The 19,673-nt window shown below is 42.5% G+C and overlaps 1 protein-coding gene across 1 annotated transcript in view; it reads left to right on the forward strand.

Annotated features, from left to right (window-relative positions):
- Positions 1-429: 429 nt before the first annotated feature.
- Positions 430-19,673, forward strand: part of DNER (delta/notch like EGF repeat containing) — a 399,406-nt gene continuing 380,162 nt past the window's right edge. The window contains 2 exon segments of the mRNA XM_073674412.1: positions 430-555; positions 557-685. Of these exon segments, the coding sequence (XP_073530513.1) occupies positions 445-555; positions 557-685 (240 nt within the window). The 5' untranslated portion in view covers positions 430-444.

Here is a 19,673-nt window from a genome sequence, read left to right on the forward strand (position 1 = left end):
CTTGGGGCCATAGATTATGTTCGGTTGTGACTTCTACATGGAATGGAAACCACCACCCTTTGCCGGACCTGTCCCTCCATCGTCTGATGTTTTTAATGGCAGGTGTGGTGTTGACTTCTGCTCCATCTCACTGTGCAGAGGCTCAGGATGAACATGGTCTCATATAGAAGAAACATGGAAGTGTTGTCCATAGCAACCAATCAGCTCACAGCATGTATTTTTTCTGTGCAGGTTACACCATGAAAGCTGTCATCTGATTGGTTGTTAGTTGCTTAGACTTCTTGTCGCTATAATGGTGTATAATAACACTGTGCCCATTACATGTGGTACAGAGCGACCATTCCCCACGTTCTCTCCGCCCGCCGCCCCCGTTATTGCCCTGCTCCCGCCCCCCTCAGCGCCCCTCCCGTCCCCGCTCTCCTTCCTGTCAGTCAGCGGGTTGTTATGGTAACAGGAGTCGGCTGGTTGCAGCTCAGTGATCGCAGCATCCAGAGCCGGGAGCGGGTACCAGAAGCCGCGGACACTTCCCGGAGAGCAGCGGAACCTGCAGCCGCCCGTCCCCATGCCTCCTCCGTGCTCCCCCGCTCTTCTCCCGCAGCTTCTCTTTCTTCTTGTCTCCGGTCTTCTCCTGGTCTCTTCGGATCTCCCCGGGGAGCCGTGCGGGGGAGAAGCGTGCGACACTCAGGTAATGGTCGTGCGACAGCTGGAGGGATGGAGAGGAGAGTCCTGTGTGACTGCCGGTGGCATGTACGGGCACATGGAGAGCGGACAGCTCCTCTAATCAGAGCGTCCATATATACACAGTGTGGGAGAAACACGGGACACGGACATGGGGGAGAAAGCGTCATGTCTGCAGGTCACAGGGCAATGTGACCACCATGTGAGAGACAGCAGCGACCTGCACAGTGTGTCCTACATGTGCCCCAATGCCAGACTGTAATCCACCAGCTGTATCAGCTATCATCTTATCCATTCCTTAATCTTATATCTAGCATCTATTTATCCATCCATGCTTTATCTATCAATATTCTATGTATCCACCCTTATGTCTTTTTGTCTATTCATCATCTATTATCTGTCTATCATTTATCCATTCATATCCATCTACCCATTCATTCATCTCAAGTCTATCTGTCGCGCTGTCCTCTATCTGTGCATCCCATTGTCTATATATCTATTATCTATCTATTTATTTATATCTATCTATCCATCATCTATCTATCTATCCATCCATCCATCATCTATCTATCTATCTATCTATCTATCCATCATCTATCTATCTATCTATCTATCTATCTATCTATCCATCATCTATCTATCCATCATCTATCTATCTATCTATCTATCCATCATCTATCTATCTATCTATATATCTATCTATCTATCCATCATCTATCTATCTACCTATTCATCTATTCATCTATCTATCTATCCATTATCTATCTATCTAGCTATCTATCTAGCTATCTATCCATTATCTATCTAGCTATCTATCCATTATCTATCCATCTATCTATCTATCTATCCATTATCTATCTAGCTATCTATTTATATCTATCTATCATCAATTCATATCCATTTGTTCATTCATCTCATATCTAACATCTATTTATCCATCCATGCTTTATCTATAGTCTATCTATCCATCCTTGTGTCTTTTTGTCTATTCATCTATCTATCTATCTATCTATCTATCTATCTATCTATCATTATCAATGTACAATATCTAGAAAGTGAGTGCACCTCTGCCGTTCTCCTCTGTCAGTCACATGGTTTCTATAGGTTGAAGTTGTGACACTGTGTATAATATATGACATTCAGACAATGGTACTTCTCTTCCTTTGGGGCTGTTGATATTTTCGGTGGAGATGACGTGTATGTCACCTTAGATCATCTATATGTTTATTACAGTCTCTATATATGATTTTTTTGTGTAGGACTGTATGGGTTAACATTTTGGATGGCAGATTGTATCTTTGTAACACATGACTTTCAGTCCATGGAGACAAGCTGTAATGTAAAGATTTGTATTGATTTGGAATCTGATCTATTGGGATGTATATATAAATATATATATGACCTGATGTCACCGTGCAGGTTTCTGTCCCATTTTGCTGAGGTGCGTGTTGAGTCAGCGCTGGTTGTCGTTTTGCATGGTTAATAATGCATTGTTTGCACTGGGTTCTGTGCCAATGCTGAAAATACCAGTCACAATAACAGTTATTTGGTCACGTGGCTTAGATGTGTGAATGAATGGCTTAGTCATACACCTGTGATTGAATCGCACCAACTACATCACGGGTCACGTGTCGTTGTTAGCACCGCGGATTATTTTAATGGAATTATATAGGTCATTAGATTATATCATCGTTCTGCCTTGGAGACCTGAGTAATGGTTTTTCTGTTAGAAACAAGTCAATGGGATTTTCTATACAGGAGGATGAAGCTTCCTTCCATTATCAGAGGCCAGAAAGCTCAGTCATGGCGCACACAGTTTTAGGAGATTGATATGGGGCTTATGTTGGATCTTTACAGCTTGCCGTAAGATGAGCATTAGTATATGGCTTGCCAACATACAGTATATAATAAACCATATGTAACATGGAGGAAGTACCTGCCGCTGTTGTTGTCAGCTGCTGGGATCAAACCTAAAAAGCCCCCCGCCCTTCACTTTCAGTGAGGGGTAAAGGTGCCCTGCTCTCCAATCCCTGGATAAAAAAATAGGCAGGGGAGGGTGAGAAATATGCAGGGGAGAGTCCTATAGTGGTGCTTTGGATGCCCCTTATAAACAGTAATATAACGTCTGGGTTATTGGTATTGACATACATAGAAGAGTCGGGTCCCCCGAACAAGGATCAGTAGTGTGCTGGGTATTGTAGTTATCCCTGCACTTTCAGACTTCATCTCATTTAATAGATAATGTAATAAATAGACAATCTGCTAATCACTTTATTTAAAACTTACATTCCCCCCTCCCCCACGCACACACAAAAGTTTTCAAAATGTCAGCCTCTCTCATCCTTCGATGAAGCTTAATGTTCAATAACCGTTTTCAAGTCTAATCCGAGAAAGAGTAGAGGAAGGTGCATGTGAGCGTACAGGGGAGTAGCGAGTCTTTGCCTCTCTGCTCCTGCTCTGATGTCAGGCATACCAGAGGTGTGGGCCCTTAGTACAGGACAGGCAAGCCGATGGACAGTGACAGGAGCAATGCATGCTGTGAGGTGAAGGGAAAGGAAGTTCTGGCACATATAGTGCTGACAATGCTTAAAAAGTGTCAATGTCAAGATACAGAGCATGAGTCTCAGGAAAGTTCTTGGACTGGTATATGCACCAAAAGCAGTTTTACCTTGTGGGGGATGATGGCAGCAAGTCCATGGTTTTCTGCAGGTTATGTATAAAATGACAAGTAACGCTTTAAATATCTGTCTTCGTTTTGTACCTTATTGTCCATATAGTATCCAGTAACCAGTAATTAATACTCAGGTTTAAGAGTACATAAGGCTCATGCAGACTTGCGACAGCCATTTATCTTCTGGCCCGCGATTCTCTTATAGGGAACACATTGTTATATTTTGAACCTCCTGAAATGTTCTTATAGCACAAAATGTCAATGCAAAGTGCATGAATATATCATAAAATCACTCCATTTGGTAATGACCCAGATGTGCCTGTAGGGGACCTTTTTCTGAAGCAATGTCCCTGGGATAAAGAAATGCAAATGATCCCACTACCAGGAGGAAAGCTGTGGCTCTAGTGCCAACTATGGGTGTTGGCTACTCTATAGGCGACTGTTCCACCACATAGCATACCCTGACAGGGGCAAGCAGCCTTAGACAACTGTCTGCAGATGGGTGATCTTTCCTTTTGGAAAAGACTTTAGTTTAGCTAAAATAATAAACCTTGTGGCATGGCATGTAAAGGGTCAAACACTGGCTTCTAGGGTAGGCAGTTCCAATGGATGACACATAGTCAGCTTTTCTTCACCTAGAGCAGGGATGTGAAACTCAAAGTGTTTTCTTATCATCTAATATGGAAACAAACTTATAGGGGCACATGACCGGAGCATTGGGTATTTCCTCGCGGGCAGGGGCATACAAAGAAATTATGGCGTCCCATAGCAGAAGTTCTAATTTGGCCCACCCCCCTCCAGAAAAAAAAAGTTAATATTTGGTGGGATCACAGAAGAGCATATCTCCCAAATTTGCAGCCCTTACAAAGTAATTTTCCTCCTATTGAAGCCCCTAGCATGCCCTTTCATTGCCCCCATAAAGTATGATGCCAACAAAAGTGCCCCCAAAACACAGTATGATACCCCCAGAGTGAATTCCTCCACAGTACACTCCACACACACGGTATGATGACCCTACTGAACCCACCCCTCAACTCCCCTGGCAAAATATGGTGACCCCCAACACAGTATGATGACCCAACTGTGATCACCATACAGCTCTCCACACAGTATAATGGGCCTCATATAGTCCTCCATATAGTATAATGGGCCTCACATAGTTCTCCATACAGTATAATGGGCCCCACATAGTCCTCCATACAGTATAATGGGCCCCACATAGTCTTCCATATAGCATAATGGGACTCACATAGTCCTCCATATAGTATAATGGGCCTCACATATTCCTCCATGTAGCATAATGGGCCTCACATAGTCCTCCATACAGTATAATGGGACTCACATAGCAGGGCCGACTCCAGGTTTTTGTGGGCCCTGGGCGAAAGAGTCTCAGTGGGCTCCTTTAACACATACCACGATTCATGAAGCACAGATACCACAGAGAAATATATATATATATATATATATATATATAGTACAAGGACAAAGATTTCACTTCTTACATTACATGAGCGATATCTATTGTAAATTCTACAGTAGCTCAGAAACCGGCGAATCCTCACAACGCACAGTGCAGACCGGACAGTATAGTCCTCCATACTGTATTATGGGCCCCATATATTGCGCCATACAGAATAATGACCCCACATAGTCCTCCATACAGTATTATGGGCCCCATATATTGCTCCATACAGAATAATGGACCCCATATAACACTCCATGCAGGATACTGGTCCCCATATAACGTTCTAAACAGGATACTGGTCCCCATATAACGCTCCATACAGGATACTGGTCCCCATATAACGCTCCATACAGGATACTGGCCCCCATATAACGCTCCATAGAGGATACTGGCCCCCTTATAACGCTCCATACAGAATACTGGCCACCACATAATGCCCCATGCAGGCTGTGCCCCCACATAATGCCCCATGCAGGATGTCACTTCCCCCCATATAATGCCCCATGCAGGATGTCACTGCCCCCCCATATAATGCCCCATGCAGGATGTCACCCCCCCATATAATGCCCCATGCAGGATGTCACTTCCCCCCCATATAATGCGCCATGCAGGATGTCACTTGTCCCCCCCATATAATGACCCATGCGGGATGTCACTTGTCCCCCCCCCATATAATGCCCCATGCAGGATGTCACTTGTCCCCCCCCCATATAATGCACCATGCAGGATGTCACTTGTCCCCCCCCCATGTAATGCCCCATGCAGGATGTCACTTGTTCCCACCCCATATAATGCCCCATGCAGGATGTCAATTGTCCCCCCCCCAATATAATGCCCCATGCAAGATGTCAATTCTCCCCCCCCCCCATATAATGCCCCATTCAGGATGTCACTTGTCCCCCCCTATATAATGCCCCATTCAGGATGTCACTTGCCCCCCCCATATAATGCCCCATGCAGGATGTCATTTATCCACCCCCCCATATAATGCCCCATACCTCCATGCATAGATAAAAAAAAAATCAAATACCTCACTTCTCACCTGCTTCGGCTGCTCCGGACTCCTCACCCGTGCCGGCATCTTCCCGCTCTGCGCTCCCTGTTATTGCTCAGGAGAAAGCGCGGTGTAAAGACGTCACCGTGCAGCAGCCGCGGAAGAGACCGGAGCTGCTGCGGAGGCACGGGGAGAGGTAAGTATTGTGCCGGCTGCCGTGGCCCTGAGCAAGCGGGGGGTGGCGGGCGCTGGCACCGCACCGCTCACGGGTCCCATAGCACGCCGGGGTGCCCGACGGCGAGTGGGCTCCCCAGTCTGATCAGTGCCCCGGCACTTACCTGGGTGAGCCGGGTGCTGACGCCGGGCCTGTCACATAGTCCTCCATTCAGAATAATGGCCCCACAACGTCCTCCAAATGGCATCGCGGGCCAAATATAATCACCCTGAGGGCCAGAGTTTGACACGTATGACCTAGAGGAATGCTAATTTGCATAGATGTGGATTTCTCCACCGTGGGTTTGATGTGGTATAACTGTAGGAACTAAGGATCTCTTCTCTTTAGTTTTTGGCAACTCTTTTGGAAACGAAAGAATAATATTGAACCGAAGGCCATTGCCCATGAAGGATGGGCTAATCCTGAGGAACACTGCCAGTAGGTGGTGTCTGGTTGTGCATCACGTTTGCAGCAGGTCATAACAGCCGAAGGGGCTATACATATGACTAAAGATACTTATCATGAAGGGAGTGAATAATTTTGAGACTGCAGTAGTCAGTAAAAATGGCATTTTGTGTTAAACTATTTACATCGTCCGATTGATTGTTTTACAGAACGTTTGTAAATTTTTTGAATAAACCTAATGTGCATTAAGGTTTGAATCATTTCGATTTCAGCCGTACATAAAGTGAACTCATTGATAAGTACGCTGCTCAACATTGAAATTGAACACAAAGAATGAAAAGCCGTGAAATTATGGAAATCACAGGATGGATAGACATGTTAATGATATGCAAATAATAAAATAATGGAAACCAAATTTTCAAAACTCTTTATTGAGTATGAACGCCACACACAATCCTCTCATTTGCTCTTCTTGGCTGCTGTCGCTGAGGTTATTAATGGTTGTCTGAGGGATGTTCTTCACTCTGAATCCACTTGGGAAAATCATCAAGCTCCACTACTGGCAGCTCCCATTGCAATTCCCAATCAATAACGACCTAGATCTGCTTGATGGGAGACAAGTCCAGAGAAGCTGCAGGTCATGGTAGCACATTTAGGCCACTCAGGAGTAGAATGAGAGAAGATCGCATCACTAGTTCCACGATGAAATTATTGTAATTCCAAGCTGATAGTGTACCTGGGATGAAGACTAGAGGGGTCCGGCTACCGTACATTATGCCACACCACAATCCCAGGAGTAGGACCGGTGTGACATTCCCTCCTGAAGGCCTCTTCATGACCTCACATCACCACTCTCAAGGGCTTATCATGGTGCAGAGAAAGTTGGCAATGGAAGCTGGAATGGAGGTCTATCATTTTCAATGATGAGTCCCACCTTTGTCTTGGACTCCATGATAGCTGGAGATTGGGCTGGAGATCACGTGAGCAAAGCCACAAAGAGGCCTTCAAAAAGAAATGTCACACCGGTCGAACTCTTTTGATTATGGTGTGGGGTGGAATATTGTACATAACCCGATGAACAGCTCTAGGCTGTAAATTACTCTAAATTACTATTATGGGCACCCTGCTTGGCATAAACATGCTACCATGGCCTGCAGCATCTCCTGACTTGTCTTCCATTGAGCACATCTGAGACATCATTGGTCGGCAATTGCAAAGGGAGCTGCCAGTAACCATTAATAACCTCATTGATAGCAGCCGAGGATGTAAGTGCGGGGATTTCTGTACGTGGCATTCATAGTTGATACTGAATAAATCGAGATGTTTTGAAAATATTGTTTCCATTTTTTCATCATTTGCACATTAGTAACACATCTATCCATCCTGTGATTTCCCTAAATCTACAACTTTTCCTTCTTGGTGTTCCAATTTCCAAGTTTTTATTAGTTTTGAACATTGAGAAAACTATATAATCAGAATATAAGATTTGTACAGCAACAGTGGAGTACATAGCTTTATAAAAGGAAGAGTTAGAAGGACAACATGTCATCCTATGCTACAATAACAATATAACGCAACAAGTATTGGGGGAGAGAATACAATAGAATAGTAAAAGAACAGAAAAAAGGAAGAGAGAGACGGTTCAAGAATAAGAAGGGGGAGTGGGCATATAATGTAGCCTTATAAAACCAAGGACTCTGCTGTAAATTGTGGACGAGCGTATGTGATCTTTGGCAACCAGATTTCAGTAAATTTGCTGCAAGTATCTGTAAGAATAAAGGAACACTTTTTTATTAATTAAAAATTCCTCCAGTCTGGATTTTATAGTGAAATGGGACAAAGGGTTTCTTCCATTGTCTACTTAGCAGCAGAAAATATATAGTGTGTTGCAGTTTCATTGTCAAGGAGTGTAGGTACATTATGTCTCCAAGCTGTTGATGGATCTGAATCCCCTGCATGAGGAAAACAGGAGCACCTGTACATTGGACCCGAATCAGTAAGGCTAGGACTACACTGATTATTGGTTGCTCAATATGAAAATTGCAGTACCGCATTGTGACAAGACATGTAATGATCGTCAGAATGATCACCACCACGTTTCATGTGACTTTTTTCCCTTTGGGTATGTTCACACAGACTTTTTTTATGTGGATTTTAAAACAAAAAATGTTTAAAATCCACATATCAAAATCCACAAATTCTACAAGTGTTTTTATTTGTGTTTTTTTTCACCTTTTTCTGTTTTTGTTCCAATTTTATGGTGTATTTCCTCCAAAATCCACAAAAAACCCACCCAAAAACGTGTATTTTGCTGTGATTTATGCTCAGAAGATGCGACAAAGAATTGACATCACACATGTTTTTAACACAAATCGAACACTCACCGAAAAATGCCCCACTCGCTATTGGCGTGTCACACAAGTGTTACAGATGTTTTTGGTCTCGCGGCATGTCATGTCTTAGAACCGGTGCTAATGTATTAGCCCTAGCCTAAATCTCCTCAATTATTACTTAGATGTAGAAAAATTCAATGGAATTTGCAAGTGGCCAACATAAAACGTGAATAGTCCTTGGTCAGAAGGTAAAAAAGGTTTTCAAAATGTTCTACTAAATCATTGGAGATGGCTGAAAGCGAAATATCCTGATAGTACTGACCATCATAATGGCCTCTCACTGATTTCTTTACATTTTGTATAATATCTCACAAAATTTTTTTTATTGTACAAGTAAAGACAGATTGTGGCACTTCAGACACTTATTTATTTTAGGGCATGAAATGTGCCCGATCTTTAATAAAGTATGCAGCAAGATTTAATATGCATCCCATTAAAGGGAACCTGTCGTTAGACTCAGAGCCTCCAATGCATGGGCAGCATCAATCAGAGCTTGGACGCGCGACTACCGCTAGTTATGTCTCTGAAACGCTGCAGCATTTCAGAGAAAACATAATTTGAAAAGCCGGGGACAATAGGGAGAGACGTGACTAGTCCGGCGCAACCCCCGCCTCGATCCAGATGACTGACTGGTCTCTCCCATGTACCTTTCCCTCATAAATCATGGTCTCTTTGGAGCAAACTCTAGATAACAATCTTTATTATTCTGGCTTCACTCTTTTTTTTTATTTTTGTCCAAAATTTTTATTTCGATTAGTGCTTTTCATCCATTTTTTTGGTGCCATATGTCCATTTTTACCAACAGGGTTTTTTCATGGACCTAAGAGCTTGAACGGGCAATTTTGGTCCAAAAATCAGATCAAAATTAGGCATGTATTTTGTTATTGCGGACAATTGGTTTACAAGAAAAAGGACACGAGAAAATCACCCTAGACTATAATGGGTTCATAAAAAAAAACTGAAAGCTTAAACCCATATTCAAAGTAACCACATTTTTTCAGATATTCGGGGTACCAAAAATAATTCAAAATCCTATAATTACCACCAAATCATATAGAATGAAGCACAAAGAATCCCATTTACAAATAATATAACAATAAACAATTTAAACACAATTACAAAAGACAAAAACCATTAAAAAAAAAACACAAAAAAAAAGAAAAAAGGCCAGTGTGGTCAAATGTATAAACAGCATGAAAACACACAAAAAAGTCAGGCAATAGAGCAAATCAATGAGGGCATGAGACTATTGTTCTCACAATCAACAGGAACAAAAAGTATATATGGCAACCGTATTTGGTATTGGTATAATCAGTCCCTGAATGATTACTACACCAATGCTACAAGAAAATAACCATATCAGTGATATATAGTAACTAACCAGTCAAAAAGACCCCCTGCATTGGTGCCCTTAATATTAAAATATCACATGACTAGGAGCCATATCCACCATGTGCCATCATGCAAAAAGGACCACACTGTCCAGTTCCTCGACACGTGTTTCGCATACAGCTTCCTCAGAGGTTACCATATATATTTTACATTTTCCTTTTATTGTTTTTTTTTTTTTTTATGTTTTTTGTCTTTTGTAATTATGTTTAAATTGTTTATTAATAAAGTTGTTATATTATTTGAAATTATTTGTACTTCATTATATATGATTTGGTAGTAATCATAGGATTATATAATGGGTTCATGCTGCATCCATACCCCCGCCAGATAAAACATGTCCTTGCAAATCAGCACCTATCCCTCGTGTGGTGTAATGTGTAATAAGGATATTATCATACTGTACGTACGCCGATTGTGTAGGAGGAACTTAGGGTGCACATAGGGGCACAGAAATTAATCATCGGTCACATTACCTTTCTTATTTGGTTTTATAAGGAGTAACAAAGAAGTGATTGTGAATCACAAAGCAACAATTACATGAGATGAATACCAAATATATGGCTGAACATACACGGTAAGTCACTTAACTTGTGAATGGAAGGGAACCATTTGGCGAAAACATATAGGGTCACATAGCATTTTGTAACCGATAAAGACATTTCTAGGATATTCAAAGGTTGTGGTTTTTGTATGTGAATAGCCTAATACACAGCTGCCTGTCATATCACTTCTTGTGAATGTAGCGAGGGACTATACACCCATACAGGCACATAAGTACCAGGGACACCACTGTGTGCATTATTCTCATACTGTGACATTACCTTATACATTACGCATACACTGTGCTTTATCCCTGTATGGTGTATATTTTTGCAAGATCAGTACATTTAACACATTGTTCTAAAATGTCATAAATATCTGATTGCTGTGTTGGCACTCTACCAATCAACAAGAACCAGGCTATTAGCCATGTGTTTACAGTCACTACCCTTTAAACATCAGTGGAAAAAAATAAGCAGCGAACACATTTGTAAACCATATCATTACGTTATGACCTTGTACAGCTTTCAATTAAATATCTGTAAGGTATGATAGTGCTATAAAGAGGTTTTCTGCTTTCAGAAAACCTCTGTCCCCCAAAAAAACAAACAAACTGCTTTACTCCTCCTTCCGAGGTCAAGCGCTGAGTCTCTGCCGCTGCCCCCCTTGGCTGTTTATGTCTGCAGCGCTGACATCACATTGACAGCACTGCAGCCAATCAGTGAGCTCAGCATCTCTGAGCGGCTTGTGCTGTCTAAGGCGGAGCCGCTGAGTTCACTGGCATCACGTCAACAGCGCTGCAGACAATAACCAACATGAAGAGCAGCAGTGGAGACTCAACACTGGACCTGGGGAGGGTGAGTAAAGTGCAATTTTTTTAAAGGGAATCTGTCAGCAGGATTTCACCCCAAACTATTTTTATGATAAGGATGTAGTTCAGGAGGAGGCGGCACAGGTAGGGAATAGAGCTGGAGTGACAGAGGCTTCAGACCTACAAATAGCTCTTCAGCCTTATTTGCAAATCAATACAAATACTGATTCCTGAGTGACGGAGGAACGGACCCGCCATGTAAAGATATTGCTTGACTTGTCTTTGAAAGAGCTACATGCACATATAAATAGTTTGCGGGGAGATAAACAGGACAGGACAGTGTTGCCAATTTGGTCCCACCTCTTTCATGTGTCCACACCCAAATATGGCGGGATCACACCCTCTTATCAGAAAGTGTCTAAAACACAAAATAAATAGATATTTTGTTAGTTAGCGCAAATTGCAACACAACCCTGGCGCACTTAGCATAGTACATTTCCCCCTATTTGTTCATTCGGGATTATAGGATCCAGGGCTTGTAGCTGAATTCATGCGGATTTGTAGAGACAGGTGAATCCATCTATCTGAGCTTCCTTCCATCAGGACGTCACTTATCTGGATACTTTCTTATTGAGCTCCTGCTATGTTCAGCGAGACTCGGAGAACGGAGGTCATTGCTGTTACGGTAACCTGATTGTAACTTCGATGCGATTCCCTTTTATCGTGAACTCATGTTTCATTACAAAACTGACAGTGATGTTACCACTTTCCTGAAAAAAGTGCCGAGATAGAACAGCTTATATCCATCTGCATTATAAAGCCGCTATAGATACGTTAGCTATTTTTTTCAATATCAGTTCAAAGGATAGAAGTGATGACTACAGAGTTACAGTTTTTACAATGATCAGAAATATGATGGAAATATGAATCTATAAAGATATACAGAACTTTTATTTTCAAGGATGTTTATTAGTTTTTTTTATCTATAGGTTTAGAGTACATATTTGGTATGAGTCTGTGTGCGCCTTCTGGTGTTAGAACATGTTCTGGTATGTAGAATAATGAAGAAGGGGTCAGGCATCACCGAGATGGTAGTAGATGCACTAAGCACTACACACCCCAAAACATTTACAAAAATAAGGAAAAGACATGGGTGTATAAAAAATGTATAAGCACTCTGTAGATCAAAAGTGATCAGTTGTATCTGCATTATGTGTACACACAAGAAAAGCCAGACAGACTCCTGAGGAAGCCTCCGTGAGTGGCAATACACTGGGAGCTTCTGCGCTCTCCCATTTGTCATGAACCCATTTTGGACTATTTCTATCAATCAGGTTGTCTATCTTTGGATCATTGGTACCTTTGAAGGTTTTGATGTGATTCCACAAGGCTTTTGGCCATCTGAAAGTATTACCTATTTGTAGTCATACTTTATTCTGTAGCATTTTTGTATCTCCTTAACTTAGTTGCCTTAAATACCGGTATCTTTATTATTCTTTTGACTTTCCAAACATTTCGTGTGTGTGTTCTTGGCATGAGTATTGTAGATACATATCTGCTCTTTTTGGTTTAAGGGGCAGTAAAAGTGGCAACGCTTATCATAGTTGCTAGCACCCCCCCCCCCCCCTTGGTTTACTGTTACCTGTTTTTATCCTGTTTTCGGTGTGGCTCGTCTTGGTCAAATATGTAATAAAAATATAATTTATCGTTTATAATGTAACAGAGTGTCTGTATATTTTTCATATCGGCTTGTGTCTAGAGTGTAGTTTCTTACATTTTTCTTCTTCTAAAGGCGCATTCAGATGGATATATAAATTGGACCAAGATCGGATCGCAATGCACGGACGGGCCGGCGGCTCTCCCGACCTGAACATGACAGCTTCGTATTTTTCCATGCAGCTGTCATGCTGGGGTTGTGAGAGCCGCAGCTAGTCGAGCATTGCAGGCTCATTTCAGTCCGATTTATATGGCCGTCTCACTGTGCCTTAAGTGTTTACTTTATTTCCAAAGTTGTAGTTAATGGTACCCCTCTTTCTGGTTATCAGTGGGGTCTCTTACATGGGAACCTGTACAGGAATTAAAGGGAATCTGTCACCAGGTTTTTGCCACCCAAGCCTCAGAACAGCATAATATACAGTACAGACCAAAAGTTTGGACACACCTTCTCAGTTAAAGATTTTTCTGTATTTTCATGACTATGAAAATTGTACATTCACACTGAAGGCATCAAAACTATGAAGTAACACATGTGGAATTATATACTTAACAAAAAAGTGTGAAACAACTGAAAATATGTCTTATATTCTAGGTTCTTCAAAGTAGCCACCTTTTGCTTTGTTGACTGCTTTGCACACTCTTGGCATTCTCTTGATGAGCTTCAAGAGGTAGTCACCGGAAATGGTTTTCACTTCACAGGTGTGCCCTGTCAGGTTTAATAAGTGGGATTTCTTGCCTTATAAATGGGGTTGGGACCATCAGTTGTGTTGTGCAGAAGTCTGGTGGATACACAGCTGATAGTCCTACTGAATAGACTGTTAGAATTTGTATTATGGCAAGAAAAAAGCAGCTAAGTAAAGAAAAACGAGTGCCCATCATTACTTTAAGAAATGAAGGTCAGTCAGTGCAAAAAATTGGGAAAACTTTGAAAGTGTCCCCAAGTGCAGTTGCAAAAACCATAAAGCGCTACAAAGAAACTGGCTCACATGAGGACTGCCCCAGGAAAGGAAGACCAAGAGTCACCTCTGCTTCTGAGGATAAGTTTATCCGAGTCACCAGCCTCAGAAATCACAGGTTAACAGCATCTCAGATTAGAGACCCGGTCAATGCCACACAGAGTTCTAGCAGTAGACACATCTCTACAACAACTGTTAAGAGGAGACTTTGTGCAGCAGGCCTTCATGGTAAAATAGCTGCTAGGAAACCACTGCTAAGGACAGGCAACAAGCAGAAGGGACTTTTTTTGGGCTAAACAACACAAGGAATGGACATTAGATGAGTGGAAATCTGTGCTTTGGTATGATGAGTCCAAATTTGAGATCTTTGGTTCCAACCACCGTGTCTTTGTGCGACGCAGAAAAGGTGAACGGATGGACTCTACATGCCTGGTTCCCACTGTGAAGAATGGAGGAGAAGGTGTGATGGTGTGGGGGTGCTTTGCTGGTGACACTGTTGGGGATTTATTCAAAATTGAAGGCATACTGAACCAGCATGGCTACCACAGCATCTTGCAGCGGCATGCTATTCCATCTGGTTTGCGTTTAGTTGGACCATCATTTATTTTTCAACAGGACAATGACCCCAAACACACCTCCAGGCTGTGTAAGGGCTATTTGACCAAGAAGGAGAGTGATGGGGTGCCACCTCCACAGTCACCAGACCTGAACCCATTTGAGATGGTTTGGGGTGAGCTGGACTGCAGAGTGAAGGCAAAAGGGCCAACAAGTGCTAAGCATCTCTGGGAATTCCTTCAAGTTTGTTGGAAGACCATTTCCGGTGACTACCTCTTGAAGCTCATCAAGAGAATGCCAAGAGTGTGCAAAGCAGTTATCAAAGCAAAAGGTGGCTACTTTGAAGAACCTAGAATATAAGACATATTTTCAGTTGTTTCACACTTTTTTGTTAAGTATATAATTCCACATGTGTTAATTCATAGTTTTGATGCCTTCAGTGTGAATGTACAATTTTCATAGTCATGAAAATACAGAAAAATCTTTAAATGAGAAGGTGTGTCCAAATTTTTGGTCTGTACTGTAGATTCCAGTGATGTGGTACTTATTGGGCTGCTCGCTGTAATTTTGATAAAAGTACTATTTTATCAGCAACAGATTATCACTAGAAGACTAGTAAACCTGCTGCCATGTAGTCCCCCATATTCATGAGCTCTGTGTAACCCGCCCCCACCACTGACTAACAGCTTTCTGCCTATGCACAGTGCACACAAAAAGCTGCCAATCAGTGGTGTGGGTGGGGTAATACAGAGCTCAGCATTCAGAGAACTGCTAGATTTACAGCAGATAAAACAGATTTGATCAAAACTGCAGCAAGCAGCAAAATAAGTGATACATCAATGGAATCAGGGTCTCTGTCCCTACATTATGCTGGATATCAGATAGGGTTGCAAAAACCTAATGACTGATTCCCTTTAACTGTCTGCTCTGCATGGGGTGAGTGCCTTCCCGCGGGGGTACGCATTCATTTTACCTTTAAATAACTTAATGTTCAGGGGTGAGAAAAGTGAAAAAATAAGATGGAAAAAATAGACTCCTGGTGCGAACAGAAAAACTAGAGTACCAGTACTTAGGCTGCTGGGAAAAGGCACAGGAATGTGGTGCAATGGATGGAAAAGTGATTTTTTTTCATCCACGGAGGTAACTAATCATTGTATCGTAGGTTTCAGATACAATGAACTCACACACCTAGAGGGCAAAATCTTACAAAGGAGAATGTGGAGCGCGTTCTGAAAACACTAATCTGTGGCTGAACATTCTTACCCGGTTTGACAATTCAGCCATAATTATTCTACTGCCTTTTCTTCTATTTCTGGCAGAAAAAAATCCTGCAGACTTTAGTGAAACAATGACAAGTTTGTTACACTGCAGACTTATACTTTTTTTTCTTGCCCTTGGAAATATAGCACGTGAAGCATTGTTATCTGAATGACATTACCAAGGATGACCACAGTGCCACCTCTTTCATGTGGCTACTGGCAAACCATTCCTGTCCCAAATGTCCTGGACTCAATGAGGCAGTTCTGGATTCTGGACAGATTGTCCCACAACACATCTGACCTGTAAACTCTGGGGGAGAATGATGAGGAAGATAGACATATAAAGTAGGGTCACTGTCATTTCTGGGTGGGCACTTTTGGGTCTGACACACCTATTTAGACACTAATATCAGTAACTCTGTTTTGCTATGTGATCTTCTATTTTTTAGGATACTGTTTCTGTACACAATGAATTGGGTACTTCTACTATATACACTAATTCCTCGTGGATCGTACAGTAGTTGCGCCAGGCACCTTAGAGGTACTTTGTTTTCAAGCCCCCAAGCAGTCAGAGCAGAGCTCAAATTATAGTCATAGGAATGTACCCTCCCCAGTTCACCAGCGGGGCTCCCTCACTTCTCTACCTGTAACTGCACTCATCTCTACTTCCACAGTTGTCAAATCAACCCCTTATTTCCTCTGCGAGATTCCCCTTTAGCCACCTGTCAAAATTCAACAAGTACTTCCCCTGGCCAATGTAGACATTTCCCAGTGTCATGATGCACCCACATATGTAAGGAGCTACATATGAGCAGATCATTACCAACCATTGCGGAGAAGCACTCATACACTGTTGTCAATATATTCTTTCTTTTACTCACTTATACCGCGCCATGAATTCCACAGCGCTTTACAGACATAGAATCATAGAATGGTAGAGTTGGAAGGGACCTCCTGGGTCATCTGATCCAACCCCCTGCTCAAAGCAGGATTCACTAAATCATCTCAGACAGATGTCTGTCCAGCCTCTGTTTGAAGACGTCCATTGAAGGAGAACTCACCACCTCTCGTGGCAGCAAGTTGTCAGCAAGAGAGGATAAGAATTTGCTTGACCTGTTAGTTTTACTTGAGAGAGATTCCCAACAAATGTCTGGATAGTTGAAATCTCCCATGACCACTACGTCATATTTTTTGGAGAACTTGGTCATTTGATATATAAAGAGTTCATCCATATCTTCAGTTTGCCCAGGTGGCCTGTAGTAAATGCCTACAATGGTGTCCTTTCCATTGTTCTCTCCTTGTATTCTCCTTGTATTCTACATCATCATCATCATCGGGGCTCACAATCTAGACTCCCTTTCAGTACATCTTTGGAGTGTGGAATGAAACCAGACAGCACCACACATACACGGAGAGAACATACAAACTCTTTGCATATGAATATGATGTGCCCACTAAGCCCCCCATAGTATAATGACCTCACAAAGCCCACATAAATTATGTTCCCCCACAAAATATAACATCCCCCCAAAGCCGCTCATGCACTTTGATGTCAACATACAGAACCACATGCACTATGATGTCTTGACAAAGCCCCTCCCCCAGTATAATGTCCCCACAAAACCTTCCACACAGTATGATGTCCACACAAAGCACCACATGCACTATGATTTCTCCACGCAGTCCCTGACTCAGGATGATGTCCCCATACAGCCCCCCACGCAGTATGATGTCTCTACACTATGTACTGAGGCTTCACACAACAGTTGTAATTAATGACGTGATCACACCTGCTGGGGTCTCATATGCACAGGTTCAATGGTGGATTTGAAGATGTAAGGTTGTGGGTTGTAATAATCACCTAGGCAGGTTAACGATGCAATTAGTTTTATTCCTTCCGTCCACGGTCATACAGCAATTCCAGGTAAATGGCCAAAATGCAGTGCTTTCAGTCATAAAGTTCCCAACTCGGTATCGGTAGTTCCACTGCCTCGTACCAGGTGATACCCACTGTCTCCCAACTTTTGGTTGGCCCACAGCTTTTAGTATCTCCCACCGGTATAGTCTGCACTCACAGCCTATGCTCCACCAGTCGATGGATATCACGACCGCAGCATATGAATTCCACTCAAGACAGCTGGCAACCAATCCCCAAACTCCGTAGGCCATCCATCCATGGGCTCCAGGACCTCAGCACTCAACGTCACTATACCAACACATGTGGCTTCATTGTCCTCCCTCTCCTGGGATCAGCCTCCTGGATGGGCAGAAGTTTTCACACCCTTCCCCTTAAATATTTGGATTTAGCTCAAAGAATGAAGGATATTCCAGAAGCCCATCATCTGGGACAGCATTTGAGACCCCCAGTGGTGAAGGTTCCTCTGGGTCTACTGTCCCCATCCACACAATGGGACTAGTGGCTGGGAGAACAATTGCTTGATTGCTTTCACTGAGTACCAATCTTGGGTCTAGCCTTATGTATGCATAAGATCCAGCCCGCATGTCTTCTTCTGCTTACTGTCACTAAATGGAAACATTGATTCCTGAGGCTGAACTGACCAGCAAGCAGATCTCTAATAAAACACAACAATAAGATTGGTGTAACCAGTGCTCCGTGCTGAAAAAAGTCTGCGTCCCTTAGAGCCGCGGACTCTGCTCTACGTGCATTGGTCCAATAGTCTTTAGAACAAGTCTAGCTGCTCACAGTGGATAAGGGAGTTAGCGGCTTCCTGTTCCATCATTGCATCCTTTGAAATTGAGATGCCGGGCAGTGGGCCGCCTCGCGCTACGGGATGCCACAGTTTTCAGTCCCAGTCCATCAAGCATGCTCACTACATCTACATTCACACATAGGACTTTGGAATCTCCTGCTCTCAGTCTGACCCCCAACAACCGTACATTTAATATCCTGTGGATAAATGAATGTGGCAGGAAAACCCTCTTAATATTGTGGTAATGGATACTGCAGTGCTTTGTGTTGCAATAATAATAATAATAATAATTTTTATTTCTATAGCGCCAACATATTCTGCAGCACTTTACATTTTAGATGGAACAATAGATAAAAAGATGGCGTTACATGACAGGACTGGCTTACTCTCCACTAATGCCAGATGTTTGGGGAAAGAAGGGTTGGACATGTTGACTTTTGCCATGCCTGATCCTTCTATTCTAAAGCAAGGTAAGCGAACAGAGGGGTATGGCAGTAGCTGAATCTCCTTTCAATGTTAAGAACGCAATCATCTATATTTATAGGGAGTCGTGGTGGAGGAATCTTGCTAACAGCTAAATAAAGTGTCTAGCGAGCATTATCCTGTATATAAAACACTGTCCAGTACTGAAGTAGTTAACGCTATTGTGATTGAGAATTCTGCTGACCTTGATGATTATCTATAGGAGGCCACGTTGAGTGTATTTATAGAGCTCCGGCTTTATGAAAAGCGCCCGGTACAGTTAGGTTTCAGTCTCAGATGTGCAAGATGAAAGGCTCCAGACTTGCGGATCTTACACGGGTAGCTGGGGAGTGGAGCACAGTGCACTTCCCCTGGAGATGGGGATACTGCTGTCTTCTATCCATCTCAGTGTAGTACAGACATAAAGACTTGATTATACCCTGTCTTTTAA

This window comes from Phyllobates terribilis, unplaced genomic scaffold (assembly GCF_046119375.1).
Source record: "Phyllobates terribilis strain yellow unplaced genomic scaffold, ASM4611937v1 Scaffold_3__8_contigs__length_932513732, whole genome shotgun sequence".
Lineage (NCBI taxonomy): Eukaryota > Metazoa > Chordata > Amphibia > Anura > Dendrobatidae > Phyllobates > Phyllobates terribilis.